General features: G+C 43.7%; 1 protein-coding gene across 2 annotated transcripts in view; it reads left to right on the top strand.

Annotated features, from left to right (window-relative positions):
• Window positions 1-15,240, top strand: part of si:dkey-22o22.2 (neural-cadherin) — a 124,950-nt gene that overhangs the window by 72,185 nt on the left and 37,525 nt on the right. Inside the window, exons 11-17 of one of the 2 annotated variants that reach the window (XM_061820373.1) lie at window positions 3,545-3,601; window positions 3,745-3,917; window positions 4,164-4,331; window positions 10,329-10,578; window positions 10,853-10,980; window positions 11,182-11,368; window positions 12,386-12,529. In XM_061820373.1, coding sequence (XP_061676357.1) covers window positions 3,545-3,601; window positions 3,745-3,917; window positions 4,164-4,331; window positions 10,329-10,578; window positions 10,853-10,980; window positions 11,182-11,368; window positions 12,386-12,529 — 1,107 coding nt within the window. The remainder of the gene's footprint in view (window positions 1-3,544; window positions 3,602-3,744; window positions 3,918-4,163; window positions 4,332-10,328; window positions 10,579-10,852; window positions 10,981-11,181; window positions 11,369-12,385; window positions 12,530-15,240) is intronic. The other variant, XM_061820375.1, reaches the window with a different exon arrangement.

The following is a 15,240-nucleotide window of genomic DNA, read 5'->3' on the forward strand; positions in this document are numbered from 1 at the left end:
GTTCCACCTTCGCACGGCGGTGATAAAAACAACGCCCCCCGCAAGCGACGACGACGCCGCGGCCAAACCGCCTCCCCGTCCGATCCACTTCCGCCCTGGAGATGAGCTACGGGGGCCCAGCGACACGATGAGCAACACCAGCCGACAAGACCGGCGGCCGGCTCGGCCTTGTCGACAAGGCCGGTGGCGATTCACAAGGCCTGCGGAGGCCGTCCGTCAGCGGTTGCTGCACGGAAACCTTCCGATGCGCACATCGACACATTTAGCAACCCTGATTTATGGATTACGCCCCCTCCCCAACTATTGTTTTTTCTTAGTAGCTGTATCCACACACCTACTTGTCATTTGGAACCCACGAAGCTCTCGTCCTTTGCATCGGTGCAATCCATTTTTCACGACCAACCGGGTCTCTTGCAAACTTATGAAGGGTAACTCCACCCTCCCGTGTGTTCAAGCAATATCCAGCAATGCAACGAGCCGGCATTTTGGCTAACACGAAGGAACAACGAGCTACCTTCCCGCAGGTAAAACTAATAGAAACCAACGAGTCCACCAGAGGGCGGTCTTGGCATGTAACATCACTTCCCGCTTCTTCTCGAAAACAAATCCCTCGAGAGGCTTTTCATGGGGGGAGTTACAAAAAGCCATACACGTCAAAATCATGTTTCGTGGTGGAAAAAACGGATGGGTCCATACCGGCTGCCGTTTTTTCATTAATAACATACTAAAAATCAGGCATTTCATGACACTTGACCTTTAGGTGTGGGTTATAGTGTTTCAAAAGAGGTTTAGAGTTTCAAAGTACGCTTTTAAATCAGGGTCGGAAGGTTTGAAGTCATGGTTAAGGTTTCAAAATATGCTTTCAAACCAGGGTTCATGCTTCAGATTCAGGTCTCAATCTCAAATTAGGGTTTTAAATTTGGGTTAAATTTAGTGTTTTGAGGTTTAAAACATTCAAGATCATTCTAGAACCTTCGTCAGCTCTTTTTGAAAGATCGAGACGAATGTGTGTATGCTTTGTTGTATGTGAGCTGGTGTGTAGAGTTCCGAGATGAAATGAGGTTTTTATTTTGGTGCACGGCTCTGACTCGTACGCGAACGTTTGAAGATCACATCTGTTGCCGAGCTTCATTCATTTCCATAGTTAGCTCGCGCTCACACGTGCGCCGCTCGTTTCTCGGCGGCGTGCCCCCCCCCCCTCGGATTTGTTTCGCCCGAGACGTTACGTCGGGATCAGGTGAAGTTTGTCACTCGGACCGGTAGCCGTCAGTCCGTATCGGCTTCGTGACGGACGGATCGATGAAGGAGGGATGACAGAAGCTCGGAGGAGCGATGAAGACGCTCCTCGGGCCGCAGCGTGTTTGTTTGTGTGATGTGTGTTGTTGTTGTTTGTGCGAGCGTGTTTTGACAAGCGCCGTGTCACAATTCGTCCTTGTCACATTAGCGCAGCGGGACCTCATTAACTATTTAGCACAAAGTCACCAATTCAAATGGCTCTGGGATGTGTGCGTGTTCTGTATGTGTGTCTGTTTTAGCATTCATCATCATACACAAAATCAGCATTTCACTGTTATTTGTGCAAATGCATATGTGCAAAAACAGAATATATTGTTTTAACCGAGCTCTAAGACAATAATTTAAACGAGATTTTTAGGTTGTTTTAGTGTTTCAAAATTGGAGTTCCAAGTCAGGGTTATGGTTGAGATTTGAAATTATAGCTTCAAAGTATGGTTTTAGAAACAAGGTTAGATGTTCAAACTAGGGTTTTAATCCCGTGTTATGGTTTCAAACAAGGATTAGGGTTTGAAATCGAAGTTTCGAAACTTAGATTTCGTCTCTATACTCAGATGTGATTTTTGTGGTTTAAATTGTCTCCCGTGCCAGAATCCACACTCGTTCTTGTTCCGGTCCAAGTTTTGGAAGCGTGGTGGAAGTTAGGTAGGCTTCTGTTGATTAGTCGAATGTGTTCCTCCCGACCAATGAAAAGGCTTGTTGTATATGAGGCGGTTCATGGGGCTATTTTCAAGTGAACACGATGGCGGTGCTCAAGAGGAAAGATGCCTTTCGAGTGAAAGAAATTGATAGATATGTCAAAAATAAAGTTCCGAGGGATTGGATGGAACGAGAAATTGTCGATGCCGTTGGTTGGAAGGAAGTTACCACTCTGTTAAGGGACTTCATTCGCAAAATCGATCGACCTCGTGAAGTTCACGCGAAACGACAAAAACACGCCAAACAACTGGAAGCAATGAAAACGAACCTTTCCATAGCTGGCACATTCGGATAACCCAACCCAAGGCCAACAACCCACCCCAGTTGCAGGCGATGAGAGTTCAGAAGCAATTACTTGTAAAAATGTCTGTATTATTAACTGGTAACGACACGTGACGTTAATAGTTGTTGTCAAATTCATGCGTGTCAATCATTTACAAAAAAGAAGAAATTCAAACGTTTTTGAATTGATACAATCTACGCTATGAAAGCACACTTGCGTTCCGCGACGCATAACTGAAATCAATTTAGTGGTTTACTTAGATGAATTTATTATTTTGGGGGGTAAAGGGATGCACTTAAATCATGAACGATCATATTGTGTACATTTTGAAAACAGAATAGCGTTTATTTATAGACGTACTAGATATATTTCATTCATAATACAATTTATAAAAGTTGCACGTTAAAATTGGTGATCATCCTTTGATCATGCTTGCAGCCCCCAGACCCAGACCCCCGGCGATTTTTCAGTCTTTTTTCCATTCATTCAAATCACATGTCTGTATATAAGGCTTAATAGAGTTTCAAGTTTAAGGTTTGGAGTCAGGGATAGGTTTTGAAATGACAGTTGACATCTCAAATTACGGATTCAAGAGAGTGTCAGGGCGACAAATAACATTTTTAAACCAGGGTTTGAAGGTCGAAACAAAACTCTGGGGTTTCTGAGTTAGGGTTTCAAATTAGGTTCTTGCAGTTTGGGGTTTTCAGCCTAGTTTAGAGTCTCAAACAAGATGTAGTTTTTCAATCAAAGTTTCAAGGCATGGTTATGGTTTCAAATTTAGGTTTCATTTCAGCATTAGGGTTTCAATGCAAGGTGAAAGTTTCAAATTAAAGTTTTAAACCAGGATTATGCTTTCCAAATTTTTCAGGACAGGGTTCAGAGAAATTTGTTTTAAATGATGGCTACAAGTCAGGATTGGGTTTCAAAATCGGACTCCAAATCAGGATTAGGGTTTCAAGTTATGGTTTCAAACTAGTATTTGTGTTTCAAAATTGGGTTGAGGTTTCAAAACAGGATTAGGGATTAAAGCAAGGGTCAGGGTTTCAAATTAAGAGTCGAAGGCTGGATAAGGGTTTAAAACAGGGATAATGTTTTCAAAGATAAATTTAAGGTTTAAATTTGGGTTTCAAGCATACTTTAAGGTTTCAGACGAAGAAGAGCACAATTTCACGTGAGGCTGAGATGCCGGAAATGCAACATCGGGAAGACAAATGACTTCGTTTTTTTTTTTTTTTTTGGGGGGGATTGGCGGTGACGTTTGCCGTCCAGTCAGCAAGAAGTCTGCAGGATTTCCATTAATGTCCAAATGTCAGTTTTTGGCTTCGGGTTAGAACAGCCGCAACACAATGCTGCGCTCCACGTTATTTTACGCATCTGCCGTCATGTCAGTGGCATCAAATATTCAACGCGGCCGCGGTGGAGGTAGACTGACGACCCACCCCCCCCGCGCGTGTCTCGGCCTCTCCCAGACTTTCTGCGAGAGGACACGGCCGTCGGGACCAGCTTCCTGCGGGCGGCGGCGCACGACGACGACCAGGGCAGCAACGCGGCCATCACGTACTCGCTGTCCCCGCAGAGTCCGGCTTACCTCCACATCAACCCCAGCACGGGATGGATTTACGTCAACCAGCCCATCTCGCAGGTGAGACGACCCATTTGCGGCCGCAAAGTGCTGCTCAGTTCCACACAAACAACTACACTAGCTGTGTCAGAAAGGTTCCAGGACTGGTTTTATACAAAATCTACAAAATCTCTTTGGAACACTTCTCTGGCAATCTCCCTAATGAATTGACTCTCTCATTGGTTTATACATTAAAAACCATCTTCAATACCCACATCATAATCCCCGTGAAGAAAAAACCTCTGAAAACTGATTTCTTTGTCTCAGACGTCCAAGATCAGCCAGCAGATCGTGGCGTCAGACGGCGGCAACCGCAGCAGCTCGGTGGAGCTCACCGTCATCATCACAAACGTCCACAACCAGCCGCCGCATTGGGAGCAGCCCGAGTACTGGGTCACCGTGCCCGAGGACACCGTCAGGGACGCCAAGATCCTGGTAAGTACGACTCGAATGTACTTTGGCAGTGGGAGGACGGAAGGGTGTTTTAAAAAAAAAAATGCTAAAAAGACTGTCAAAGTAGAGGTACTTACCGTAACTCCCAACCTACAGACTGCACCTAGTTATAAGTCTCCCCCAGTACATTTGTAAAGGAAATACCATTTGGTACATACATACGCCGCAGCTGTGTAAAAGCCGCAAGTGCCCACATTGAAACACGAGATATTTACACAGAAAGACGGGACACAGAGAGTTTAACGCTAGCGCCGCAACGCTAACAGGGCCAGTTCAAAACAAAAACATACGGTAAAAATCACTGAGACACGGCAGTAACACGCTAGGACTGGTAAAAGTCACTTCCTCGGCACATATATTCCACTGGTCTCACTCTTACCTTTTCTGCTCGAGTGCCCCCTTGCGGTGTTAGGAAAAAATACACAAATTAGCCACATCACCGCATAAACCGCAGGGTTGAAAGCGTGACAAAAAAGTCGTGGCTTATAGGCTGGAAATTACGGTAGTCAATTCATTTCAGTAAAGCAGTTATAGAATATACTACTACTCATGTTGTCCCAATTAAAAAGAGAGATTAACACACTTTGTCACATCACAGGGAAAAAAAATGAAGTTTTTTCCATGAATAATAGAGGATATGTTTTTTTGGTTTGTTTTGTTTTCAATCAGTTTATAGGTCATAGGTGTCCAACTCTGGCCCGGGGGTCAAATTTGGCCCACAGTGTAATTATATTTGGCCCGCGAGGCAATTTCAAATTAAGGCCTAAATGGTTAATTCATTCATGGTTACGTTTTTTTTTATTTTCCAATTTATTAGCCTGTGTAAGAAACTAATTTTGACATTTATCTCGGAAGGCTGCAAAAAGAAAAAGAGGCATTTAATTTTTATTTAAATTTTATTTAATATGCCATTGATATGTTTTTTTAAATTATTATTCTTATTACTACTATTGTTATTATTAGTTGTATTATTAGCAACTCGACTTTGCACGCTTGCACTTCTAAGTTATATAAGCCTTGCTTGTTCAATATTCATTGTTCCACAGATGCGGAACATTGCTTACCTACCTATGTGTGCAAGGCTCGAATAAAGTGGTATCGCATGTCAAAATTTCAAATTTTGCGCATAAAAAAAAACACATTGAAAAGCAAAACGGCAAATGAGTTTAACAAATGAAAGAAGGGAGCGTATGTGTCACGACGCGCTTACGTCAACGATGCCTGGACGCAGAAATGAAGCAATTCCATTGACAGCGGTTGCAAGATGCGACGATAAACGTTGACAAGTGGGGAAGGTGTGGTAGCATCTCACAGACCTTCCTCGCTGCCAAGTATGAGACAGAAGTGAAGTTTGTTTGTCTTGTTTACTCACGTAACAGTAGCCCTGCAGACTGGGGAGTGTCTCTATTAATTATGAGTACCATCAAATTTGCGGCAATTTTAAAACCCAACCATAATAGTACGTACAGTGTGCTTTTCGCGAAATGTAGTTACTGCGTGCCCATGATCTGTAAGTTGCAAACATCTGACTCAAGTTGGTGGAAAAACATGGCGGATGTGGGCGGCGAGGAATAAGTTTAATATAATGTGGTCAAAATCATGTGAAGAGAGATGAAGGAAATTTGTTTTTCTCTTTTATTTTGTAAAATCACTCTTTAATTAAGCAAAAAGAAGGTTTCGAGCAAACATAACCTTTACAACGGTTCAGTTAAGATTTTCTTCAATTAAAATGTGTAAAATTGTTTATTTCACTGTTGTGCCAAGATGCCATGCAGAAAAGCGGAAACTCGAATTTAATTTTTTTTTAAATTGGTCTTATTGTGAAATTCAGCCCTACTTTCATTTAGCTAATAAGAGAACAATACAGAGTTGTGCTCATATGTTTAATAACCAGGGCGGAGATTGTGTGATTTGTGTAATTCTTTATCATTATATCAGGTTTAAAAAAAAAAAATAAAATATATATATATATATATATTTCATTTGTCTTGACTGTTCTTTAAAAAAAAATAAATTGCCATTGTGGCACACATGATATTGAAAAAGAGGAAGAGCAATGGATAAGAGTGTCATAAAGGAAATAAAAGAGTAACAACCGTAATAAAAATCTGCAACATAGCAAGACTGTGAAGCAAGAACCGTGATATCGCGGACGATTACTGGATCTGTATTCCGTGATGCTGAGTAGCAGGGACTCATTGTTCCGCGGGCTGGGAATCGTTATTTCCATGACATGTGCCTCCCTCCCGGAACTCACACGGTCTCAAGTGTAAAATGATCCATGTATTATAACTTCATTACCTGTAAAATACACTCATGTCTCCCAGAGCGCAATCAATCAATTAATCAATCCAAAAGTTTCAAACCTCTCAAGCCTAGGATGACTTTATATCTATTTACATCTTGTAAAATATAGCGAGCACAACAGTACAAATCTGTTTTCAAATGTCGGCAGTAAAAGTGAAAAGTCATGTTCAAATTCAGTACTCGAGTAAAGTGCAAATAAAGTAAAGCCTCGGTTTCCAAACGTCCCCGTTTTCGAACAAATCGGTTTTCGCACGAAAAGTTCAAGATTTTTCTGCTTCTGTTTTCGAATGAAAATCGGTACTCAAACGCCCCCGACAAAACCCGGAAATAACATATTGCGCGCGGCCAGACCACCTGACCCACGACGCGCTTTGTTGTGAATTCCCACGCCGCTGAAAAAAAAATATTTAAACTATACATGTATTTCTACTATGCAGTTTATGATCAGGAAAAGCTAAAAAATGCTTTAATAAGCCAAATTTTATAGGCTTGGAACGCATTATTTCTTTTTCCATTCATTGTAATGGGAAACATTGATTCGGTTTTCGAACAATTCACTTTTCGAACCGTTTTCTGGAACGGATTGCGGTCGAGAACCGAGGCATCACTGTTCCTGAAAAGTCTACTTAAGTACAATAATAAATAAAGAGTACTGTATTGCATTCCACCACTTAGCCACAACAATAGGTACAGAAGCGAATGAAATATACCCTATCCAGAAAATATTATAAATGAAGAAAATGGTATCAATAGATTGTTGCATACATTTCTGCACGTAATTAATACATGTGCCTAATAAAGTAGTCTCTGCATCTCCCTGGCTGGCTTCTTGCTCTCCACTCGGGTGCTAATCACATGCCGGAGGAGCGCAAGTTTTAAATTTAGCCATCTTGTTAATTACACCGCTAACGAGGTAGAAAGGCAGGCTGTCATTTTGTGTTAGGTTGTTTTTTTTTTTTTTTCATAACGGCACATGTGCTATGATTATTTTTAAAACTTCACCAAAGTTTACTCGTCTCCACCAAAAACTTCGTACGTGTCATATTATGTATGTTTGCGGCGTTATAAATTGTTGGAAACGATGTATTCACACTGCAGTTTGCATTGCACAGTAGAAATTAAAGTGAAGAATAGAAATTTTCCATGAAAATTTAAAAAAACAACTACAACAGCATGATAGCTCGCATGTCAAACTGAATGTATCATTTTGTGATGGATCCTCGTCCGCTTGAGCAATAGAAATAAGAACAACTGGAAATAACCTAGTGTGACTTTAAGTCCCACTGTCATGAAATGTATGATTTTTAGTATGTTATTAATGAAAAAAACGGCAGCCGACATGGACCCATGCGCTTTTTTTCCACCACAAAACACGATTTTGACGTATACAGCTTTTTATAACTCGCCATGAAAATCCTCTCGAGGGATTTGTTTTCGAGAAGAAGCAGGAAGTGACGTAAATGGCACGACCGCCCTCAAGTGGACTCGTTTGTTTCTATTAGTTTTACCTCAAGGAAGGTAGCTCGCTGTTACCGTCTGTTATGCCGTTGTACTCTTATGCCGGCTCGTTGTATTGTTGGATATTCTTTGAAAACTCGGGAGGATGGATTTACTCTTCATAAGTTTGCAAGAGACCCGGTTCGTCGTGAAAAATGGATTGCACGGGTGCATGCAGGAGCCGCTGAAGGACGGCCTCCGCAGGCCTAGTGGATCGCTACCGGCCTTGTTGACAAGGCCGAGCCTGCCGCAGGCCTTGTTGACAAGGCCGAGCCTGCCGCAGGCCTTGTCGCCGTGGTGGCTAGTCACCGCGGTGGCTCATGTCCGCCGCGGAAGTGGGCGTTTATCACCGCCGCGCGGAGGTGGATAGGGCAGGGAGGTGGTTTGGCCGCGATCCGCATATCATTTAAATATGGCTCGAAACAATAGGGTAATATTGCCCCGGTCACTTTACTCGATTGTGAGACGTTCTCTTCTTCGAAAAGAGCTTCTGTGTCAGAAGGGGCGTGTTCGTCTCCCGCAGTAGGGGCCACAGCGTGTTTTCAAAGGCGAATGTCCCAGTGTGACGTCACGGACAGTAAATGCAGCCAATATGGCGACCGCTTGGATGTCAAATGAGACTTCCGCAACTTTGCGCATGGATGACGGACTCTCCGCTCATATTTATTTTTTCGTGTAGACATTGAAGTGAATAATGTGATGTGTATTTCTCTTTACAATATCTATTATAGAATATTTATAGGGATGACACTTAGGCTTTAAGCGTGTTTAAGTGTATCGATGACGGTCAAGCCGAGAGTGTTTTTTTTTGGTGTTTTTAAGTTCTTAGTGTTTCTCACTCAGTGTCACAACGGGAAAATGTAGAACCTACAACGGAAACACCCCCCCCCCCCCGCCCCCCCATATTTTCTAGGCTGAACCCAAGTTGGTGTTTTTTTTTTCTCAGTATGGAGAGAGGATGACGGTCGAGGTTGTCCCCAGGTTAAATACAAGAATGAGATTAAACCTCCCCAAAAATATGCTGCTCGAGCGGCAAACAAAACTCCAATATACATGGAATCCCACCCGGTGTAGGATCAACTGCAACCAAACAGAGAAAAAACGCATAATTCACATAAAAAATGTACAGAACTAGCATAAAACTTTCACAGTACCAACAGTTGAACTTTTTATGTCTGACAAATTGACTTGAGTTCTATCACACGATCATTCTGGTCCGGGAAGACTGTTCCAGAATTCTCCGTCATGTTCCGGAACATTCTGTAATGAGAGCTCTTTGCGACCGCTCCTTGTTGTCCCTACAAGGATGATGTGCAGCCTTGCAGCGCTCAAAGGTGACGCGCGTCAGGCGTTCTTTTCACGCGTCGCCATGACGATGTTCTTGGTCGGCGCGCCTGATCTTTGTCAAGAGTCGCTGTGAGGGGGACAAAAAATGGATGACCTCCACGCGGCATGTCAGGAGCGAGAGAAGCAACACTCCGTTGTTCAATTTCATCATACTTTGACATCAGCTCGAAATACGGACAATCATAGTTATAGTGAAGAGCAAAGAGTTTTTACATATTTTATAGTGAACCATCAGAGAGCTAATCAATTACAGAACCAAATTAGTGCCAACACAGACTAACATAGATTTGGATTCAACACAGAAACAAGATCAGACAACACAGATCAAACATAGAACAAACACAAACGGCACAAAACTATCAGACTCAATCAAAACAGAGCTGACATATAACATCCATCCATCCATCCATTTTCTTTGCCGCTGATCCTCACAAGGATCGCGGGGAGGGCTGGAGCCTATCCCAGCTGTCAACGTGCAGGAGGCGCGGTACACCCTAAACTGGTCGCCAGCCAATCGCAGGGCACATCGAGACAAACAGTCGCACTCATGATCACACCTAGGGACAATTTAGAGTCTCCAACTAATGTTGAATGTTTTGGTGATGTGGAAGGAAACCAGATTGCCCGGAAAAAAAAACCACACAGGCACGGGGAGAACATGCAAACTCCACACAGGTGGGTCCGGGATCGAACCCAGGACCTCAGAACTTTGAGGCCAAAGCTTTACCAGCTGAGCCACCTTTCCACCCTCCGACATAAAACATAGAAGAAAAATATCACTGTCAGTCAGACACAATCAAAGTGTAATTATTTATGATCAAACTACAGACTGTGAAGGCCACGTCAGCCCTGGGTGACCCGCGGGTCACCTACAACCTGGAGGAGGGTCAGGTGCCCGAGACCAACATGCCCGTGCGCTTCTACATCAAACCCAACCGGGCGGGTGGCTCGGCGTCCATCCTGGTGGCCGAGAACCTGGATTACGAGACCACGCGCTTCTTCGCCCTCAGGGTCCGAGTACAGAATGTTGCCGCCGTGCCGCTCGCCTCCTTCGCCACCGTCTACGTCAACGTCACAGGTGAGGACACCGTCTTCCGGGTGCCCTCATTTCGTATCTGGACTCAGGCACGCTAACCCTAGCCCCGGGCTAACGCGAGCGCCGCGCTAACGCTGCGGCCGCATCACCGCATAAACCGCAGGGTTGACAGCGTGTGAAAAAAGTCGCGGCTTGTAGGCCGGAAATTACGCTAAATATATTATTAAAAAATAATTCAACAAGTATTACATCCAGGACTTTTATGTAAATGCTTAAAGAAGCCGTCTAAATCTACCGCAATGCCCTCTTTCTTCAGACGTGAACGACAACGTTCCTTTTTTTCTGTCGTCCACGTACGAGGCCACGGTTCCCGAGGGGGCCGAGGCGGGCACGTCGGTGGCTCAGGTGTCGGCCGTCGACTTGGACTCAGGTCTTCACGGCATGGTGAGAATATGTATGTTTTTTGGTATTGCATATGTGTATGTTGTTAAAATATTGGTTGCTTAAAGGGTTCTAACTTCTGCAACGGTGATGCTTGTTTTGTTAGCCCATCTGTGGCGTTTTTATCATGCCTTAGCATTATGCTAGCAGACATTTGAGTCAATGATTCTGATCGCAGTCCCGGTCGTTTTTTGGTACATTCAGGTCCACTACGCCATCTTGAAGGACGAGAGTGGAGACTCCGGGTTGTTCAGCATTGACCCAATGAGCGGCACCATCACCACGCGGGCCTCCTTCGACCGAGAACAGAAAGCCTCTTACCTCATCGAGGTCCAGTCGCAGGACGGTTCTGAATCAGCGAGAGCGGGACAGCAGGGACAGCCCAACACAGGTACCAAACTCAAAACTAGAATAGAACTAACACAGAACCAATGTAATAGAACTCAGAACCGGCAGAGGACGGACTTAATAGAACTAATACAGAAACAACACATGAGAACAAGACAAAGCCAAACTAAAAGAACCGAATTAATAGAACCAACAAAGAACCCACGGAAACAACTCAAAACCTACTCAGAACTGACATATAGTATTAGAACCGATGTAACAGAAGCAACAAAGACATGAAATAGAATTACCACCAACTCTGTATAACCGACTTTGAAACAACATAGAACCAACACAGAACATAAAGTGTCTGAGATAACCTAGACGGAGCCCTTGAACAACTCAAAACCAACATAGACCAAGAAAATGGAACCAACACAGAACAAACACACTACCAACTCAAAACTGTTGTTATATAAACAACACAGAAGAATGGAATAGAACCGTGGAAACAAATGTAATAGAAACAACCACATTTTCGGCCAGTCGGTGGTATCGGGCGATCATAAGCATTTTATGCTAATCGTTTGATCGGCTTTACTGTCATAATTTGCCAATCCTATCAATGACGTCGTCGTCATTAAAGGAGAGGACAGAGGAGGACGTTCGTGAATGGCTTGCTTGTATTTGTATTGTATGTATGTATTTTTGAACAATTAAGTACACAAGCATATACAGTAAATGAACAGGTCATCTAAATAGACTCTTTGCTGCATCTTGTGGTCTAATCGGTTCTGGGTTTTTTCTATCGGTCATCGGCCACAAAAATCCTGATCAACATAGACACAATCTAGGACTGATATAAACAAAACAGAACCAATGTGTAATCAACATCAGTACCATCACAGCAGCAACACAGAACCAACAGACTAATACAGAACCAATATGGGACCAAGCTGAAACCACTACAAGACCTATACAAAGCCGATCCAGAACCATCACAGAACTCAAACAAAACCAATGCACAGTCAAGGCCAAAGCAACACAGCATTCTTTTTCTAACGGACATCTTCCCTTTCAGACACGGCCTACGTCAGGATCTTCGTGGCCGACGTGAACGACAACGCGCCGACGTTCCCGTACTCTGTTTACGAGGTGAGCGTGGAGGAGGACAAGGATGTGGGCTTTGTCATCATCACCGTCACCGCCAACGACCACGACGAAGGTCAGTCCGCCACAGCCTAGAAAATTTGATCTCAAAAAAGATGATAATGAACGTGCAGAAAAGCCACGCTTTTTTTTTTTTTCACAAAGTCAGCATGCGCTAAAAGGCCACAAGATGGCACTGAAACCTTAGCTAACAGTAAAGTAGTAATTGGCATCAAGGAAGTATGTTGATGACATACATTTCAGCTGATGCTGTTTTTTGGGGCTCTTAGCAGGTGGGGTGGGGGACATTAATTTACTAACAAACTAAACAACTAAGCAATGTTAGAAGCTTCGTCATGGGGGAAAAAAAACTACTTACTTCCTTGACACCGAAATGTCCTACTTTCGTATTTAGGCAGGGCTTTTCGAAGGAGTTTGCTCTGTGGTGTTATTCTGCTGTTTGTGGTTGTAACATGTCACTATTCAATCTTCATAAGCTCCCTCAAAACCCTAACCCTAACCCTCCTCAACAACTAATATCGAGCCAAAATAAATCCAACACAAAATCATCATAGACAACATACAAACCACAGAGTTTCAGTAAAATAAATAAAATGCAGAACCAGTATAGACCCAAAATACAACCAACAGGAAAAAAATCAAGCATTGAACCAAGTAAGATGACAAAACAACACAGAACCAATACACAACCAATATAGTACCATGACACAACCAACAGACCGAACATAGACCAAACAACATATCAGTAAAACAGTAAAACATGCAGCAAAATACAGTAGTAGCCATACATATGAAATTAATTTGTTCTGGAAGTCGTTTCATAATGTGACTTTTTCCATTTGTAGAAGCGCTTTTTAAATGTAAATAGCCTAATCCGTTCCAAGCACCGAACAAAAAAAAAAAAACATTCAAAATACATAATGTAAAAAGTAATAAAAACAAAGTTTATTTACCTTTGGCGTTGGGCGACGATACGAAGAGAAGGGTGAGTGAGAAGCGAAATGCATCGTGGGGGGACTGAAGATGACGTTTGACAGCTAAGAGAAAACGTACGTACAAATGTGTACTTTGCCATTGTGCGCTCGCGTGTGAAAGCGCGAGCGTGTCATTCGATGACTCCCCGAGTGTCGAAGGGATAACGAAGCGCATCACGGGTAAAGATTGAGGTCCCTCCTAGCCAATGGGATGCCAGGAAGATGTGAGGCGATAGCCAATGAGAGAGCAGCTCTGTCTCGCCGCTTTCAAAGCAAGATACAGGATGTTTACGTTCGGTGGAATTTGGGGGCTGCGAATAGCAGCGCCTATTTTTTGCCTTTCGTATCTTGAATTTTCCTTTGTAACTAAAGACAATATTTTTGTAACCTGAATTTTTTGTTACTAGAGACGTTCATCTGTAAACTCAAATTACCACGGTACTTCTTTGACACCAAAAGAACTATTGAGACAACGTTTTACTGTTTGTATAATTCTGTTTTTTCTGGTTCTAACACGTCACCATCCGAACGCCACCAGCGCCCCCCAACAGACCCCCGCCGCCGACCTCTTCCCCTTGTTAGCAGGCGCCACCGCCGCTCCCCCGAGCTGGATAGTTTTGATGTTTTTGTTTGTCTTTATCCCTCACTCGTCTTCCGCCTCCGCTCTTCACCAATGAGCAGCAGGAGGCCACAAATCAACAAAACTGCCGTCTCGCTTTCTGTCGTCGTAATGACGGCGGACGCCGGCGATGCCTGGCAGCCTCCGAGGGGTTGGCTTCTTTTCACTTTCTTTTAGCACCTTGCGCTTTGTCTGCTCTGCCGCTCGATGTTAGACGCGCTCGGTCTGGGGAGGCCTTTGGGTCCGTTTTCCTCATTAGGTGCACCCGCGCAGTCTACAGTTGAACACCCGCTTATTGTAGGGGATGTGTTCCAAACCCACCGGCAAATCCGTGCTATAGCGAGACCGTGCATAAAAGAGAATTCATTGTGTATTCAAACATCAAAATGTTCAACCAAACTACATAATTTGGTCCGACTAAAGCACAGGTGTCAAACTCAAGGCCTGGGGGCCAGATCTGGCCCGCCGCAGGATTTTATGTGGCCCGCAAAGACATATCATGTGTATCAATTTCCGTGATTTTTGTTCAAATCTGTACCAAAATTTCATATGATCATAAATAACACTGAGATATCACAAGCATTTGTGTGTTACCAAACATCATCATCTGATTCCAAAACTAGTTCATAAATTATGTGTAAATATGATGAGGCGGCACGGTGGATCAGCTGGTAAAGCGTTGGCCTCACAGTTCTGAGGTCCCAGGTTCAATCCCGGACCCGCCTGTGTGGAGTTTGCATGTTCTCCCCATGCCTGCGTGGGTTTCCTCCGGGCACTTCGGTTTCCTCCCACATTTCAAAAACGTGCAACATTAATTGGACACTCTAAATTGCCCCCAGGTGTGATCATGAGTGCAACTGTTTGTCTCCATGTGCCCTGCGATTGGCCTGCAACCAGTTCAGGGTGTACCCCGCCTCCTGCTCGTCGACAGCTGGGATAGGCTCCAGCACTCCCTTGCTACCCTCGTGAGGATAAGCGGCGAAGAAAATGGATGGACGATGAGGCGACAGATTTTCATGGTTTCACTGTCATGACGGCCCTCTGAGGGAATCTGTAACTACAAAAGTTACGCAAGAAAAATGAGTTTGACACCCCTGGACGAAAGTGCACTTGATGCTAACTTACGGTACGCTATCATGTGAAACAACACAGATGACGAAAAGAATTTAGCAC

This window comes from Syngnathoides biaculeatus, chromosome 5, assembly GCF_019802595.1.
Source record: "Syngnathoides biaculeatus isolate LvHL_M chromosome 5, ASM1980259v1, whole genome shotgun sequence".
In the NCBI taxonomy this organism is placed as follows: Eukaryota; Metazoa; Chordata; class Actinopteri; order Syngnathiformes; family Syngnathidae; genus Syngnathoides; species Syngnathoides biaculeatus.